Here is an 18,830-nt window from a genome sequence, read left to right on the forward strand (position 1 = left end):
GTCTGGTTTTTAAACTATCTGACTGGCATTTTCTATTTGTAGGCTCCTTTTTTTGTCGTTTTGTTTTGGTTTTTTTTTTTAACCCACAATGCAGCTAGTTTTAAGACCAGCAGTCAGGTATTCCAATTCTGCAGTATCTAGACATGAGATACTGTTAGGAAGACAAGACAATGCCTCTTCCTTTGGCTTTTAGCTGTGCAGTCTGTAGTTATTTAGCAGAACATGTAAAAAATAATTTCATTTTTATTCATGTAGGTACATCTGCTTGAGCCAAGAGGAATCTATAGCTAAGGGCCTTGCAGTTTTCACATCATTGCTGATACTTATTTTTACGAAGACAGAAAAAAATGAGTGAGATTAAGAATAGCAGCTTGTGGCTGTATCATGTGGAATAAAATACATTTTTCTAATATTGAACTCCTCACACATACATACATATTAATATTTTAAAACTGCTATTCATTATGTATTGCTACTTAATGAGTAGATAGGATTTCTAAACAGATATTGATTAGACTTTGCTCTTAGTGGGAGAAAAAACACATTCACTTTATGGCCTGCATTGATGTAGTTTACCAATTAAAGGCTGAATTATTTTGGGTAGAGAACATCTTATGAACATGTCTTAAATTCTTAAACTGTTCATGCTAATACAGGTAACAGGATGTAAATAAAATAACATTTTTATTGGAAATGCTAACCCTGATTTCAAATGTTGTCTCATGAAACAAAACCTCTGTTAAGTCTCTGTGAAGCTTTAACCAGATGATAGCACAGTTGAATGCCTTTGAATGAATACTGTGTTTTGGCTTTAGTGTGAGAACAATGCTGGTAACACACTGAAGTTCTAGTTGTTGCTCAGTAGTGCTTACCCTGGTCAAGGACCTTTCAGTCTCAGGCTCTGCCAGTGAGGAGGGGCACAAGAAGCCAGAATGAAGCAGAGACAGATCACCTACCCAAACTAAGCAAAGGGAGGCTAGGTTTTGGACTTTCATGCTTTCTTATTCTAAGAACATGTTAATTATTTTAATTAATTATTTAATTATTTTTAATTATTTATTTTAATTATTTATTTAATTTTCTTATTCTAAGAAATGTAGTTACTCTAAGCAGAGTGACTTACAAAAACTCTGGTAAAAGTAATATCCAGATAAATATGAAAATTGATAAATCCAGATTTAATAGGATAAAAATCTTCATTAATTCATATCTCTAAGAAAACAACACTGACTTTTAGATTTTTGTGTTCTATAACATGCTATTTTAATCTGAAGATCTCGAAACTGGGCTACATCAACAAGGCCATCACCAGCAATCATAAAGAAGTCATTATCCCACCCAGCACTTGTCAGGCCACACCTGGAATACTGTGTTCAGTTTTGCTCCCCACTATACAAAAGAGATGTGGATAGGCTGGGGGGGATCCAGAGAAACGTCACAAAGATGATCACAAGACTGGGCAGCCCGCTATATAAGGAAAGGCTGAAGAGCTGGGTTTGTTTAGTTTAGAGAAAAGAAGGGTCAGGCAGACCTTATCACCATGTTCCTGTATTAAAAAGGTGGCTAACAAAGAAGACTGAGACTACTTTTTGCAAGGAGTCACATGGAAAAGACAAGAGGTAATAGGTACAACTTAGTCCTGTGAGATGCCTGTTGAACACAAGAGGGAAGTTTTTCACAAATAGAACAATAAGCCATTGGAATAATCTCCCCAGGGAAGTGTTGCAGCGTTGGACACTTAAGATTCAGCTGGACAGGGTGCTGGAACATCTAGTCTTGGTCATGCTTTAGCCAAGAAAGGTTGGACTAAATGATCCTTGACGTCCCTTCCCACCTGGTATTCTATGGTTCTGTGAAAACACTTCACAAAGGTCGTAAGTACCACCAGGTGCAGTTGCTGAAGATTTTCACAACACACAGGTTAGTAATTTCTGATGCTGAAGATGTAATCATTTTAGTATTCAATTAACACCAATTACCACTAGATTATTATTATATTTGAGACTAAGATTCAGTCCTCTAGGAGAGGCTAAGTGTTCCCTTCAAATGGTAACACCTCTGCTATAAGTGTTTCTAACAAGGTTACTGAGAGAGTACAGAACTGCAAGTGTCTACATCACAATAAACAGCTCTGCTCTCTGGCTCTGTAGGACTACATTAATTGTGATTAGGATTTGCTCAAGACTTCCTTTCCTTAATGAGTTGACATTACACTGCTAGAAAGTACTCGCTTGCTTTAGCTCTTTTTTGTACATTTAGATTAAGCTGGGTTTTACAAATTTACTGAAAGTAATAATTCACTGAATTACCACCTGGTTAACTATGGAACTCAGGGAAAAAACATGTAATGCCAAATACCCATTTCATCTTTCCAATTTTTATGAAGCCCCCAAAAGATTAAACTAATTCGTCCTGGTTTCAGCTGAGATCGTAAATTTTCTTCTTAGTAGCTGGTGCAGTGCTGTGTTGTGGCTTTAGTCTGAGAACTATGCTGATAACACATCAAAGTTTTAGTTGTTCAGTAGAGCTTACTCTGGTCAAGGACTTTTTAGTCTCTCATGCTCTGCCAGTTAGGAGGGGCACAAGAAGCCAGGAGGCAGCAGAGACAGGAGACCTGACCAAAACTGGCCAAGGGGTATTCCATACCACAGCACCTCATGCCTATTATATAAACTGGGGGTGAGTCAGCGAGAAGGCCCAGATCCCTGCTCAGGTCAGGCTGCATATCAGTCAGTGGGTGGTGAGCAATTGCATTGTGTATCACTTCTATTTATTGTCTTCTTTTCCTTTTCTCCTTTTAGTTTTATATTCTCCCCCCTTGTTATTTCCCTTACCATCATTATTATTACTAATAGTAGTTTTGTATTCTACTATAGTTATTGGATTGCTCCTATCTCAGCCTGTGTGATTTACATTCTTTTGATTCTCCTCTCCATCCTGCCTGGAGGAGGCAGGAGGAAAATGGGCAGTGAGCAAGTGGCTGTGTGGTGCTGAGTTACCAGCTGTGCTTAAACCACGATACCTTTGTAATTTCATTGAATTTTATATCTAATTATCACAATGACCGGTCAAAGTTCACAAAAAAACTCATCTGGTGGCATGTGGCCACAGAAGTCTGTGTGTAAAAGTACACTCTTCTGTATGACCTTTATTGTAATTCTTGAGTAGCAAACTTGAATTAAGTCTCTAGAAATGTTTTTTAAAAACTGGTCCTCATGGAGATTATTAGACAGAATGTGTCTACTGAATATGCCCCTTCAAAGGGGATTGCTCCTTAGAGATTGTGAAAGCAATAGGTGCTAAACAGAAATCAAAAAATGGACAGCTCAAAGCAAAACAGATCCCAAATGTGGACCAAGGAAACAATGTCCAGAACCAAACAAGTCGTATTTGCTTAGTAATAAGGGAGCTGCTAAATGATGGTGATGTCTTATTAATAATGATACAACAATGCTAAATGAGTTATCTGCAGCATGGCTGAAGTTTTCTCTGACTTCAGTTCTACTCCTGTTGAGGTGATATACATGACTACAGAGAGGACTTTGCCATGGCAAAGATTAGGAGATGTATCCATTGAGAGAACTTGTATTGTTGAAACACTTATCTTAGGACACAGGATTTCACATGTGTATTTCTCTTATAGCTACTATCAGTTAGGGCTGAGATCCCAATGTTCTATAAAATAAACAGAATTACAGAAAAAAGGGAATGCACTCTTAAACCGTCAACTGCTGTCTGTCCACATGGGTTACAAAGCAGATTTGGTACTAACGCATGAAAATAAGCAACATGAACAAACTGGCCAAATGGGGCAAAGGAAACAAAACTGGGATGTATCAGAGATTAAGGGAACAGTAGTAACTAGGGCCTACAGTTTGTAACACAGAATTCCAGTGATAAACAGTACTCTCAGCTCACTGGTAGAACTGGCTGATCAGCTATTTAAGTAATATCAGATGTAAGCCTCAAGGAAGGACCTGATAGAGATTTTATTTTGGCTGTAGAGCTGCTTTTTTCCATTCCTAAAAGGAAGAGAGAGGGATATCAATCATAAAGATAACGAAGAAGATTAATTGGGCACTTTAGCAGCAGGAAAATTGAATTAAAACTATAATTAAATTGTACTTCATGTGAGCTAGGGGACAGAAAAACTGTGAATTATCTGAGGTCAAAAACAAATGTCTCCATGGATCTTGAAGAGCTATCTCACTAATATGACCACAAAGTGGGAGCAAAAATCAACCATTTTGGTTTAGTTGGCTTATTAACTATCACAAATGCCTAAACAAGCAATGTGATCTCTTTGTAAAGAGTGCAAGAAGATGCTGTATTGCGAGCCTTGCAGAAGACATTAAACTTGAGGAGCTGGTGATCTTTAACAGGCTCTACCATGTCTGCTGTACTGGAACTTGCAATCGGTAAGCCCATGTGTTATTAATATTATCAGTAAATTATAATACATATTTGGAAAACTGCATGTGGATCAAAGGGTGGAATGTATTGATCCCGATGGGGAGACCACTGTACACCTCAGCTAACCAGCATGGCCTTCAGGCTGTGCCATGCCATGCCATGCCACATGGCCCCCTTTGCCACAGAACAGATGCAGTCCGTGCATGGTGTAGCAGGGTTTTCAGGATTTTCTCTTTGAAATTAGTTTTTTTTTCCTGAATGCTACTGATCTACTAAGCTTTGTATACTGCTTGCTTAACACATTGGATGGCATTTTTTATTTGTCAAATTAAAACAAAACCTACGTCACTGAGAATGTATTACAAAAGATTTATTTTGGTTTAATTTGATTAATTTCATCAGGCTTTATATTTTACAAGTAATTTCTAATGGCAACAGTGATCTTTCAGATTCAAAACCCCCAAGTAACCTTGTTATTTTACTGTACCTGAGAACTGACGGTTTTCCCAGAATCTGGTGTTGTTGAAAGAAAAGGAACAACCGCGTGACTTCTACAATTATACTGTCTGCATCTGCAGAAAGGCATACTCTGTAGGAAGCGATAATATCTTTCATTAGAACATCTGATACGTGTAAGTTTTGGACTTAGATTTTCAGTTTGAGCATGCTGCAGATGATACTGCTTTTTTAAAGACAATGTAATACAAAGCTTAACTTACATTAAATAAAGTTGTCAGTAGTTGATTCAGTAAAGCAAACACATACTGTGATCTTCGTCGGCATAAAGACCAATAAAGCTGATCCATCAGCTTCACTACTGCCTGCATTACTTTGTCTTTACCCATAATTTACACACTGAAGTGTTCAATTACTAAAAAGATAAACTGTAAAGGAATTAGTAAAACAGAGAAAACCGAACAGAAGTCAGTGTCTTAAGGGAAGACTGCTGTACAGTGCTATATAGTTTTTTTTCCCCTTCTTAAAAATTCTAAATTTAAATTCAGCTTGCATGTTATTTGGTAAGATAATATGTTTGTGCTTTCATGTTTCTCCACCCAGTCAGGTTAATTCTAACAAAAAAAAAAAAAAAATCCACCCCAAAGCCTAGTCATGATGTGTAAAATCTTGAATTGGTAATAGGCATCATCAGTATGAATGTCAGAACATGTTTACTATAATTTTGACTCATGCCCTTTTTCCATGTGCCAGCTCTTTTGAGGTCATTAAAAATAGAATACATATTTGACTCAAGAAAATCAAGAAGTGAAGGGGGAGAGCATCCATTTATAATTACCTGAAATAGGATACTAGCAACATTGCTACTTCTGCGCAAAGAAATGAATTACAATGTTTCTTGTATGCACTGAATTAATTTTTAAGAGTATGCCTTAAGCTTTTGCAAGCAACTGTGAAACCACAACAGAAATGGTGTGCAGCACGCTTTTGAACTAAGCCTTAAAAAGGAACATGGTCTGATGCATTTATATTTCCAGGCTCCTAAGGGATATTTTTCCCATTGAAAAACACGCTTCTTGGTGTATTGTGCAAGAAATCACATGAGGAGACAAATTCAATTTTATAGTATATCCACAGGGCTTCTCTTTCACTAGTTTTAGCTATTTTTTTGTCTTCAAGGTTAAAACGAGTGCTAAGCAAATACTTGCAAAGTTTAGTGGTCACCAAACAGGCAAGAAAAGAAAGTAAGGCTTTATATGTAGGAAAAGATGTAAATGCATTCACGTAACATTTCATGTATTGCAAAGCAAACAGATGTTCAAACATGACACCTGTCTCATTTACCTCCTAGAGCTTTTGGAGGAAAAAACTGTGTTTTACCCTGAGTGGAACATGAAGTCTCATTTTGGTTGTCTTTACATCCACAATACCTGTAGAGACAACGGTATCACTGACATAGAATCATCAGCTTCTATCTAATACCTGTGTGCTCATATTCCTTTCGATTCACATGTCTGGGTCCTGAATTTGTAGGGCCTGTCAAATGAACAGCAGCACAACAACATTCTAATGTATCCTGTACAAACTGCAATTGCATTACAACCAAATAAAATGCATTTGACACTCTAGCAGTACATCACTGGCTAACTTTTCTTTGTTTCAACATTTTGTTCAACTTCCAGCTTGGGTTTAAAACTGTTCTGAAACACAAGTCTTATGCCTCCACCCATAAAATCTCCAGGAACCACTGTGACTGGGTATTCAACCCTTACACTAGTAATTAACTGACAAAACAAAAGCCAGGAGGGTGGACAAGAACTTTGCCAAATTTAAGAAATACAGCTAAGAAAACTTAAATTTAAATAATGCCAAAAAATTAAAATGGGAAAATGCCCTATCTGTAACTCTGGCTGAGGCCAACAGCTCATCAGGATTCACATTTAAAAAAAGGCACATTTCTGACAATGCCTTGTTAGTGCCGAAGAACAAGCTATTTCTGGAAATCCTAATGCAGACAAGCAATTCTAGGAAAATGCAATTCACATTAAGAGTTTATTCAGAGGAACCCATCGTACCCCTGTAATACAATACTGGTGTCACAAGGCTCCTGAGCTGATTTCATGTGAGTGTGCATTTACATTAAAACATACAATGGAGGGTGGAGAGAGTCCCTGGTTTGCCACGTTAAGTGCAACAGGTACAACTCCAAAGACATGACTCAGCTGCAGCTTTTTGTTACTTGTCTTTATGTCTTTTTGGCTCTTCAATGTATCTGTGAAAAAAAAGTATCAGTGCTGCATATAGAGAGAAATACTGGCTTGCCTGAAGGCAAAGGAAATAGCTATCAATTTTTTTTTTTCTTTTTTTTAATCTTTTTTCTTTCTCTGATTTTCCACCTTGCAATACCAAAACTATACCGTTTAATTTATGTTGACTGTTTAGCTATGTGACATAGCAGAGCATTCCTTTTGGAGGAATAAACTCTACTTTATTCTGAGTCCAACCAAATGGCCCAGTCTAATGGATATGATTTCTATCCAAAGATCTGTTGAGAGAACAGCATTACTGGCTTATAGAGTAATCAGTGTCATTCAGGCATCCATGTGCACATGTATGTTGTCAGATAATTATCGCAAAACATAGACTATTATAAGCTTCAGAAATTACAAATATCAGCATGTCATTAATTCTTAGAATTAATTCCTTATAGCAAAAATGAATAATTGGAAGATGTACCTTTTTTCTTTAGATCTAGAACTCTCTTGCACAAACATTAAATCCTATCTCTGCCCAGGGAACATGGAAAACTGTTAAATGTGAAAGTACACGCATTCATGCACATTATGCAATAGATGCAAAAAAAACTTGAGAATACTAAATATTCTCAAATTAAGTACTTGAGTAAATTAAGTAAAGCAAATTAAAGTACTTCAGAGAAAATTAAGAACTTCAGTCCTCTCCACTGTTAGCAGCATGTTCCCAGAAACTGAAAAATGGTACTTAATTTTTCTCTTTAACTGACGGACATTTTACCCATGAGAACAAAATCCAGGTTTTCCAGTTTGTATGCAATGGAACAGTAGAGGGAGCTCAAGTCATTCTGTGAGTAAACCTCAGAATCACAACTAGTTTCTTAGCATAGGCTAATATTAATGGCAAAAGTTTTGCCTCAAGTTTGAATACACAACGTAATTCACAGTTTGTTCTCAGGATCCAACCTAAAATATAACCACTGACTCTTCTGAAAATTTCCAGTCTCTTCAAAGTTGTAGATCCATAAAACATTCTCCACTTTGGAGAAAAAATCAACTTCTTGCAATCTCTTTAAATATATAACCATCAAAACAAAAATAGTAATTCAGAGTCTTTTAATTTAGATGCTATGTAAGCAAATGCAGACATACAATTCAAAATATAATCTGATTAGGAAGCAAGCTAATAGAAATGAAGCACCATGACAGCCTGGTTGTTATTATACCCACAACAAGGTAATAGATTGTTTTTATACAAACACGTTTTTAAGCAATATTAGCACCCTATACAGCTCTGTGTTTAGGTTCAAAGCAGCATTTTGTAAGTAAGTGTTAAATAGTCTCTTTTCTCTGTCTTTTCAAATTAAACCAGTCCTATCCTTTTCTATTCCCTACCGAAAGTTTCTTCAAATATTATCATAGATTGACCAATCTTCCTTAAGAGAATAGAGCGCTATCTAAATTCAGTGTTAAGTTCAGGGGAATTTAATTTTATATATATAATATATATTTATATTATATATAAATTTAAGTTTATATATGAACTACATATAAATAGTTATAAGCTATATATATATAATAAACTATAATTAAACTATAACTAAACTATGCTAAACTATAACTAAAGTTGTAACTCTAGTTATAAATTGATGCTTACAATACAACCATGTGTTTACTTCAGTATGTAACTGAATGGCTCAATTCCTGCTTAAGTATCAAATGGAAGCCAATTATTTGCTACCTTCTAACTCAGTTTTCTACACTATTTTAAATACTTCTGAAGGAATCTTACTTTCCTCAAGTATTTGTGATGGCTTTAGGTAAGACTTAGAGGATAATTTTTTTTCTTAGTACTACAAGCTTGTCTAATGGATTTTCACATGAAGATAGAAAATAACTCCATTGTTACTATACTTCCACTTAAAGGAGGACATCAATTAGTCATTGTTTTGAGGTCCTTCTCTGCATTCCCTTTAAAGTAGTAGACTGAATACAGTCTCCTGGAAAGACTTCTGTTAGCATTTTATAAAATTATATATAGCAATAAGAGTCAGTTAATAGCCCCTCTGAAAATTGACCAGGTCATAATCTTTATCCTTAATGTCACTTACCATTCAGATATTTCCTCTTGTTTTTCATTAAGAGATCTGGTAGTAAGGTACAAAAGATACTGATGTTCCTATTAATACAAATGTAAAGCGTAGACAAAGTAGAGAATCCATTACTGAAGCTTCCAAATTCTTGCAGTGAATTTTTGTTTGAATTGCATACCAAAAAGGCAATTTTAAGAAGCACTATTACATGAAAGGGAGTAATTGTTTTCTGTTGATATTCACTAGAAAAATGTCACATTGACTCATGTTTTTTCATACTCTATGTATGGAAGTTCTGTTGAAAAGAGGTATTTGCAGTTTCCTAGCTGTGAAGTGTCAGTTTGCATTCACATACAAATTAATTTTTACACTGAATTTTCTCCATTTATAAATGTTTCTCTGTTTGCTACCTTTTTAAGGCTCACTACCAGGTGAAAATACATATATAAATGTGAGAGAACTAAAATGCATTGTCCCTTTAAATCTGTCACTAATAGCTGCCCCTCTTTGATTTATGGTGTTGCATGATACCTGAATCTGTAATGATAGTGTGTGGTGTCTGCTGGAATTGCGCCAAGAGAATCCAATTATTATTTACTCTGCAATGGAATTATTCAGGCAGAACAATACAGAAATATTTTTACATCTGGTATTGCTGTAGTGGTGATTACTTTATATTTACAGTTACATAAAATGCATTCTGCACTGTAAGTACTCAGTCCCAGCTGAAACACTTTGCTTGCACTGAAATACAAAAATATTTTTGAAAAACCCAAATCTTATTTCACACTCATCTTTCAAGTATGCATTGCTCATGAATTTTAGCTGAGGAAATGATATAATGCAAGATGGTAAGTTTTCATTTTACCTACCAAATTTTGGTGTAAGATTGTGAAAAGTATTTTGGCGTGCTTTGATGCTTTGGTTTTGGAGTTGATTTCCATTGTAAAGTTATAGCCAATGAGATAGTTTTCCGTAGTTCTTCCAATGACATACTTTGGATTGAAAAAAAGTAACCTCAGCTGATAAACTCTTTGGATGATGGAAAGAATTATGATAATACTTTCCAATAAGATATTAAAAGAACTATCTCTATACAGGTACTGTGTAACTCTTGTCTCCCTCTCTTGTGACACAGAAAGAAATAAAGTGGGAATGATGGCCTACCTACAATAGTCTAATGGTTAGACTATTTCTGAGGATGTATGATAAAATATTCACTGAAGAAACTGGAGGGTTCATATCACTACAGTGTGTGTGTGTGTGTGTGTGTGTTAAATATCGTAAAGGAAGCTCAGGGTCTGATACTGCAGCATGTGATCATGAAAAACAGTGGAATTCTATTGACGATGATGGAGTTACAATACTATGAAACTTGAATGAAATCAGAATTAAGTAGCATTTACCCAATAAGAGCCTGTAGGAGAAAAGTTAGAAAAGAATGCTTGAGGTCTCAGATAAATAATCCAAACATCTAACATCATTAACACCTATAACCCAGCAAAGCATCAGATGTCCTACTGACTACAAAAGAACTAGACATTCTTCGATGAAACAGAGAAGAGTAACTTATTTCAGAGTTGCACAAAAATAGAAACCTCATACAGATTAAAAGCTGCCTTGTAAAAAATGCCTATTTAAACATCTGTGGAAAAAAAAAAAGTATTTGAATGTGAAGAACATAGTAAGTAGGCATAAAAGATATCTTGACAGAAATGGAAGTATTCCTGTGCTGCCAAAGTATGCATTTATAATTTAGGTCACAGAGGCAGAGGACTGCTGTCCCATGGACTAGGTACTGGGAGGAACACTTTATCACAGACTTTGCTGAAACTTTTGGGAGGAGATTTTAATCTATGTAGCTAACAACAACAACAAAAAAAATACAAATACAATAGCCCAGATACAAATCACATCCATTTAATGATAAAAAGAGTAGAGCAACAATAGGAAGGCATGCTAACCACATGAAAAACAACAAGGTGCTTGGTGACAGCCAGCATGGCTTCACTAAGGGGAAATCCTGCCTGACCAATTTGCTGGCCTTCTATGATGGGGCTACAGAACTGATGGACAGGGACAGAAGAGATGATGTCATCTACCTGCACTTGTGCAAAGTGTTCGATACTGTCCTGCATGACATCCTTATCTCTAAATTGGAGATACATCAATTTGATAGGTGGACCACTTGGTGGATAAAGAACTGGCCAGATGGGTGCACACAAGGAGTTGTGGTCAATGGCTCAATGTTCAGCTGGAGACCAGTAACAAGGGGTGTCCCTCAGGGATCGGTGTTGGGATCAGTCTTGTTCAACATCTTTGTCAGTGACATCGACAGTGGGATTGAGTGCACCCTCAGCAAGTTTGCTGATGACACCAAGCTGTGTGGTTCAGTTGATACGCTGCAGGGAAGGAATGCCATCCAGAGGGACCTTGACACGCTTGTGAGGTGGGCTGATGCCGACCTTATGAAGTTTAACCATGCCAAGTGCAAGGTCCTACACCTGGGTTGCAGCAATCCCAGGCACAGCTACAGCTTGGGCAGAGAAGAGATTCAGAGCAGCTCTGCAGAGAAGGACTTGGGGACGTTGGTTGATGAGAAACTGAACATGAGCAGGCAGTGTGCACTCGCAGCCCAGAAAGCCAACCATAACCTGCGCTGCATCAAAAAGAGTGTGACCAGGAGGTCAAAGGAGGTGATCCCCCCCCCTCTACTCTGCTCTCATGAGACCTCACTTGCAGTATTGTGTGCAATTCTGGTGTCCTCAACATAAAAAGGACATGGAAGTTTTGTAACAAGTCCAGAGGAGGGCCACGAGGATGATTAGGGAACTGGAGCACCTCCCATATGAAGACAGGCTGAGAAAGTTGGGGCTGTTCAGCCTGGAGAAGGCTGCGTGGAGACCTCATAGCAGCCTTCCAGTATCTGAAGGGAAGCTATAACGATGCTGGGGAGGGACACTTCATTAGGGACTGTAGTGACAGGACAAGGGGTAACTGGTTCAAACTTAAACAGGGCAAGTTTAGATTGGATATAAGGAAGAACTTCTTTCCTGCTAGGGTGGTGAGGCACTGGAATGGGTTGCCCAAGGAAGTTGTGAATGCTCCATCCCTAGCGGTGTTCAAAGCCAGGTTGGACAGAGCCTTGGGTGACATGGTTTATTGTGAGGTGTCCCTGCCCATGGCAGGGGGGTTGGAACTGGATGATCTTAAGGTCCTTTCCAACCCTAACTATTCTATGATTCTGTGACAAACATCATCACAGCAATAGCAGGCGTTAATGTTGACCACTGCAATATCTCTTTAGTGAGCTGCTGTAATACTGTGATGTCTACTCATACTCTACTAATAATATAATTTGTGTCATATGCCTATGCCAAGTGGTTCTTTTCAGAGCTGGAATATTTGAGCCTGTGCCACCAGAGTTGTGCAGACCGTATGGCAACAGCTGGCCAATGCAGCTAATCATGGTTTATTGCTACGGAAAAGGTGGCCTGCTCCACCCTGTCTTACTGGCCGTTTCCCTTGAGCAGGCTTGAAGGGTCATCAGAAGCACTGGGAAACTGATGTAGTTCCTAGCGACACATAAACTCAGGAAAAAAAGTCCCAAACATTGAAACAGGAATGGCTCCATGTAGAATTAAGCAGTTACATCAGCTTGTGAGGGCCAGGGCTGCCAGAAGAGAGGTCTGAGGAGAACAGCGCACCGCACGGGTGGGAGCTAGGAGGTGACGGGGGGGCGGGGAGGGGGGGGCGGGAAAAGGTCTTCCTCTGCCTCTTCTGTCCCGCCTGCCTGTACTCTGAGCACCAGGGCCAGCTGCGCACAGTGGATGTCACACCGACAAGGTGCGCTGCAGCCAGAAGCCATCTCACATACAGCCCCTAGCAGGGGGCCTCGGTGTCACTCCTGTCCCTGCAGCTGCCAAGGCACTTCCACTCTCCTTCAGTTCCTGCCTGCCCTCTCCAGCCACGAAGAGTATACTCTGGTCAAGACTTCATCCAGCCCCGAGCTTAACCTACCACTTCTCAGCACAGACACCCGGAGACGAACAGCAGGCCACGGCGTCCTGCTTCGCGGATAAACGTCTCCCGCCCCGAGTGGTGGTTCTGGAAGAGCTGTGTGGCACGGGAGAGAGGCGGGACAGACCCACTAACGCGGCCGAGCCTGGCGGGGCAGCCAGGCGAAGAGGAGCCGCGCTGGGAGTTGGCGGCCCTCACCGCGCCTGGGACGGGCGCCGAGACGCAGCGATACTGACATCACCGGGATGCCCGACTGAGGGACGGATGGAAACGACCGTTTCCACCCCGCAGCACGAAGGGGCAGCAACGTCACCGCCAGCCCGCTGCTCCTCGGCCCGCCGTGGCCCCCCGCGCCCCGCCGCGACTGCGCGGGCCCGCCAACAGCCGGGCAGCGCGCGTTCGTGCCGCCAGGGGGCGAGAAGCCCGGCAGTGGCCAGCACCTGCCGGCAGGTGTGAGTTAGAGCAGCGGGAAGGCGGCCGAGTTACGCTGCGTGCGGTGCTGCGCGTGCTGCGGCTCACACCACCTCTCCGCTGGCCTCAGCGGCATCGAGGAAGCCTTTGAAGAACAAAAGAATATAAGAATAAAAGAATATTGCGCTCTGTCATAAATAAGTAACCAATAAAACCGCGTCATGCCGGTAGGTAAAAGGCAATACACTTTTCAAATTTCTCATAAATCAAGCAAACAGATAGGTTTCTTAAATGAATACGCTGTACCTCAGGCAGACTGGTTTCTAAAGTGAATACGCTGTACCTCAGGCAAACTGCTTTCACTTTAAAATAAATAACTTTTAGACTGTGATTTGTTAAAGCAGCACACACTTGATCAAACTGGTCAGATCATTTGAAGGAAATTGCAGCTACTGGATGCTATTCATTTAACAGTAGAGAGCCAGCAGATACAATTTGTTTGCTGTTCAAAAAAAAAAAAAAAAAAAAAAGCACCACCAAACAAAAACCCGATTAGAATGGCACACTGGAAGGATAATTTGCTCCGCTTGGGCATACTGGCAACCTCTAAATTAACTGTAAGTACTCACAAACAAGACTGAGATGTATTTGAGCACTGTGAAAACATCTTCCCAGTGCAGAATGGCAACTGAAAAACGCTTACAAGATATTCCATTGCTCGAGATGGAATGCTGACTGAAAATCCTGCAATGTAGCCATACACAGTCTGTTCTTTCACTGTCACAGAACTACTGAGTTCATCAGAAGCTGTTTGGAATCTGTCAGAACATCACAGAAAACTTAGCTCAAGCAGAAGAGGCAGAGGAGAGCGCTGATAAGTATCTTCAGGCATGTGGAAGGAAGAAATTAAAAACTGGGATAGATCAATGCGAAGAGTGATATGAAGACAATAAGAACAAACAGTGGTCCCCCGATCTTTGCTGGCTCTGAGCAAGAGCACCAGAGATGCAGGGTATCCAGTACCATAATCTGCTCTCTCTATCAGCCCCCCTTTCAATTTACTGTGCTGGTAAGCAACGTTAAAATGTCCCACAGGCAATGGGTTGCTCTGAGCCATGTGCTGGATACTACCTGGATAGAGGAATATGAGATTATTAATGCTACAGGAGAGGTTTACCAGGAAGTATCTGTCTAGGATTAGGTGACAGCATGGATAGTATTCATGGATAATAATTATCTGTATGAGCAATAATAGGGTCTGTCATTTACTGATAATTCTCACTAGGATAAAATATTTATGAAGACTCTTCCATTTTTTTTTGTTTCAAAATAAAAGCCAACCATTATGGAGTTGAGGGTTGGAAAGAAATTTCCTTGTAGGTTTGTTATGTAATTTTTTCATAATGGGGCTCTTCTGAGTTCCACCAAGTCACAAAGCAAATGGGTAAAGCAGTGTGTAATGGCTCTCTGCCGATGCCAGGTTCAGGACTAGATGGCTCATCCATTAAAAATCTGGAGATACTGGAAATTTAAAATCGAATTATGTCAATGGGAGTGGCACACATGGATTAAGTTTATGGTCCCTGGGGTGTCTTTTCTTATTAAAAACGCAAATTTAAATGACAGTTCTGCATTTCTGGAATACACTGTGTTTGTGACTTCTACACTGAGCATATCAAAGGGTTAAGAAGTTGAGTCACACCTCATCTACTGGGGAATGCTACAGCATTGTGTGAGGTATGCAGTCTTTAGTAGAAACACATGCCCTCAGTTTGGGTGTGCATTTTGATACAGTTCACCCAAAGGCTGCAAACTCACCGACCCATTTGGACCCTTTCTTCAGACATGATGCCTGAAGATGGTTTCTGCAAACTTGAAGTCCTGTACCAGGGTTCTGGGCACAACGTCCACTGAATGTCTCTTGTGACCTCTACCATGCACCCATCCTCACCCTTTTGAGCCCCAGCTTTGGAAGAAAATTGTGCTATGTTGAGGACTGATTTCATGAAGAAATACCCGCTTCCCTCCTTTTGTTACATTTTACATAAGATTTTCTAATTCGATCTTTAGAAATCTTCATTGGATTTAAAAATAATGTATTCATGTGGGAGCACAAGGTATACAAAAAAATACATAGGTATACCAACATACACGTGGAGAAAAAGAGATGTGATTCTTCATATAGAAGATGCTTCAAATGAAATATTTATTATTAATACCTAGACTTGTGCAATTTTAACCAAAACTCATGTATTAATTTACTGGAATAAAGAAACATAATTATAAAAAAGATTCAAAGTTGCACTAGCTGATTTTATACACTATTATACACTAATTAATATACTAATTAATAAAGTATAGACCTAAGTGGAAATCATGACTTTTTTTTTTTTCATGCTCTAAAAACTCTTTGAACGTGTTATTTTCCTATTTTATTCTCCATTTTAAATTTCCTCCTAGTCTTTATATATTTCACATTGTCAGTACACATGGAGAGTTTTAGCAAACCGCTGGTGGATTTCGAAGCAGGTGGCAACAGGTGCTGGGAAGGACATAGCGTTCCACGCTGTTAGATGGAGAACAATATGCCCCTCTAGCTGCTAGAGACGCTAGTTCCAGTTTTCCAGCACATTCTGCAACATTCCCAGATACAAACGGTTTCATATGGAGGTGGGCAAAGGAAGGACAGGTGTGGGAATTCTGCGAGGCCTTTGTGAATCCGCAGAAACTGGAAGCTGCCTCCATCAATACATCCCGTCAGACTGCGTGCGCGCCATTTCGGGGGCTACGGGAGGCAAGTTACCTTTCCCGTATGCCATCCTAATCAGGTTTTGTTTGCTGTGTTTTTTTTTCTGAACGACAAACACTGACAGCTCTTCTGGGACCTGGGCGAGAGGGACCAGGACAAGAGGCGGCCGCGATCAGGGTCGGCTGAACAGCGCCTGCAGCACAATCGGAGTACAACCGGCGCCACGCGGGTCGGTGCCTCTCGGGCAGCTTCTGACGCTTCCCGCCGCTCCTGCGGCCAGCGCCTTCGCTTCCCCGGCGTGCGGCAGCGCCCCTCGGGCAGGGCGTCGGGGATGCGGCATGAAACCGCGGAGAAGGGACTTCTTTCTCCTTGTCCCTTCTCTCCGTCCCTGCCTACCCAAGCCAAGTCGCTAGGACTGGCACGGAATAAAAACGCGTTCACGGCGCCTGAAACCGAGTGAGGAGAACGCGCACACGGGCGCTCGGGAAGTCGCTGCCCCGCAGCTCGAGCCGGACGCTGCAACCTTCCTCGCGGCCATTTAGTATGAGGAGCCAACGGGTCTCTACTTCCAGCCCCTCCTTCCAACCCCCCGCCGCCCTCCACCCGCGCTCCGCACCGGGAGGGTGAGGGCGGCTCTAGGCTGCTGGGAGGCCCAGCTCCCCTCCCGCTTCGCCTCCTCCCCCCCCCGCCAGCGTGCGGGGGCAGAGCGGGCGAGGCGGTGGGAGAGGCGGTCCGCCATGTTCCTGCCTCACCACGCCCGCTGAGCTGAACCCTTCAAAAGCCGGGAGCGCCGGGCCTGTGTCTGAGCGCTGCCTTCGTCCCGGGCGGGCTTCCGGGACTCTTCGTAGCTCCCGGCATTACTGGCAGGGAAGGAGCGAGCCACGGCAACTCTCTGGCAGCTCCCCAGCAGCAGCTCTCCCAGCCACAGGGCGAAGCGCCCGCCCCGCCGCCGCGCCGGGAAGGAGCGTCAGCTGTGAGGAAGCGCTTCCCAGCGGGCAGCGGCGGGCTCGCAAAGCCGGCGGGAGCTGTGCTCCCGCCCTGGGGCACGGGGAGCGGCAGGGAGATGCGTGTGCGGGTCAGGGGTGGGATCGACGGGCCATAGCGTTTGCACGGGGGTGGGGTGGTCTCGTCGGACGGCAGTGGGGGTGTCGGCTGCCAGGGAACGCGCAGGGAGAGCGGCGGCTGCAGGCGGCGGGGGAAGGGGAACCGGAGAGCGAGGGGTGGCGGTGACGGGCGGCTCGGCTCGGTATCGCTGCTGCCTCCGCGGTGCATGTTTCCATGTTTTGTGCATGATTTAGAGGAGAGGAGGAGTTGGCAGCGGCGGGTGTCAGCGGTAGGGAGCGGGGATCCGCGCCGCCAGCGGCCCTACCTCTTCGCCGCTGTGTAGTACCGAGGCAGCTGCCTACCGCTTACCCTGAGGCGCCGGGCGGGACTCCCGGGCAAAGAGCGCCTGTGCCCCCAGGGCCGGTGCGGCGGCGGGGTGCGTGTGTGAGAGCGTGCGTGCGATTTTAGGGGGGTGGGGGTTGTGTCTGAACCAGTTAGGAAGAATGACTCTGGAGTCCATCATGGCGTGCTGCCTGAGTGAGGAAGCCAAGGAAGCCCGGCGGATCAACGACGAGATCGAGCGACAGCTGCGTCGGGACAAGCGGGACGCCCGCCGGGAGCTGAAGCTGCTGCTGCTGGGTGAGTATGGGCTGCCGTCACCCGGATCAGCCCGGCCCGGCCGCCTCGGCTCGGCCAGGGCCGCCGCTGGCAGGCACGCCCCGGGTGTCGCTGGGGCTGCAGTCCCGGCATCGCCGCCGCCGCCCCGGGCTCCCTGCAGCCGGCACGTTCCGTGGCGGGGCCGGGGCTGCTGCGGGTCTGGCTGGGCAGCCCTGGGCGCTCGGCGCCTTCGCCGCGGGGAGCCGCAGGCCGTGTCCCCGCCGCGGCGGGGCGTGTGTGCCCGGCGGCAGGGCGAGCGGTTGCGGCCGGGGGACTTCGTGTGCGCTGGAAACGGCCTTCCGAAATGGAGTGGGGAGGGATGGCGGGTGAGTGGGGGAGAGAGGGGGGGCAAATCTTAGATGTTGTTGTTTGGAGGAGCGGTGGCAGGGATGCGGGTTAGCAAAGGGAGTCGTAGGGGAGTCGCTGTACAGATCGATGGTGGCGGGTTTAGTATATGCATTGTTCTGTGAACCCCGGGAAGGTTGTTGGGTCGCTGGTCCTATTTTTTTTATTGTGATTTTCATTTAATGAGGTAAACTGGGATAAGAGGCTTACGTTCAGATTGTAGAAAGAGTAGAGAACTGCAAAGCCCCAGATGCGCACACGAAGCCGAGGAGTAACCTGAAGTATGCCTGAGGGTGACAGGATCTTTAATACCTTCAGAATCCACCCACTGGTCAGGAAATAAAATCTATTGTATCATTTCTCTTTATTTAAAACACAGGTTGTTATTTT

The 18,830-nt window shown here is 42.7% G+C and overlaps 1 protein-coding gene across 1 annotated transcript in view; it reads left to right on the top strand.

The window, feature by feature from the left end:
* The first annotated feature begins 17,731 nt into the window (after positions 1–17,731).
* Positions 17,732–18,830, top strand: part of LOC130595432 (guanine nucleotide-binding protein G(q) subunit alpha) — a 119,177-nt gene continuing 118,078 nt past the window's right edge. Inside the window, exon 1 of the mRNA XM_057402134.1 lies at positions 17,732–18,077. Coding sequence (XP_057258117.1) covers positions 17,942–18,077 — 136 coding nt within the window. The 5' untranslated portion in view covers positions 17,732–17,941. The remainder of the gene's footprint in view (positions 18,078–18,830) is intronic.

The sequence above is a fragment of the Pezoporus wallicus genome, unplaced genomic scaffold (assembly GCF_028554395.1).
Source record: "Pezoporus wallicus isolate ANWC-B61680 ecotype Strahan unplaced genomic scaffold, APGP_CSIRO_Pwel_v1 contig_6275, whole genome shotgun sequence".
NCBI classification, from domain to species: domain Eukaryota; kingdom Metazoa; phylum Chordata; class Aves; order Psittaciformes; family Psittacidae; genus Pezoporus; species Pezoporus wallicus.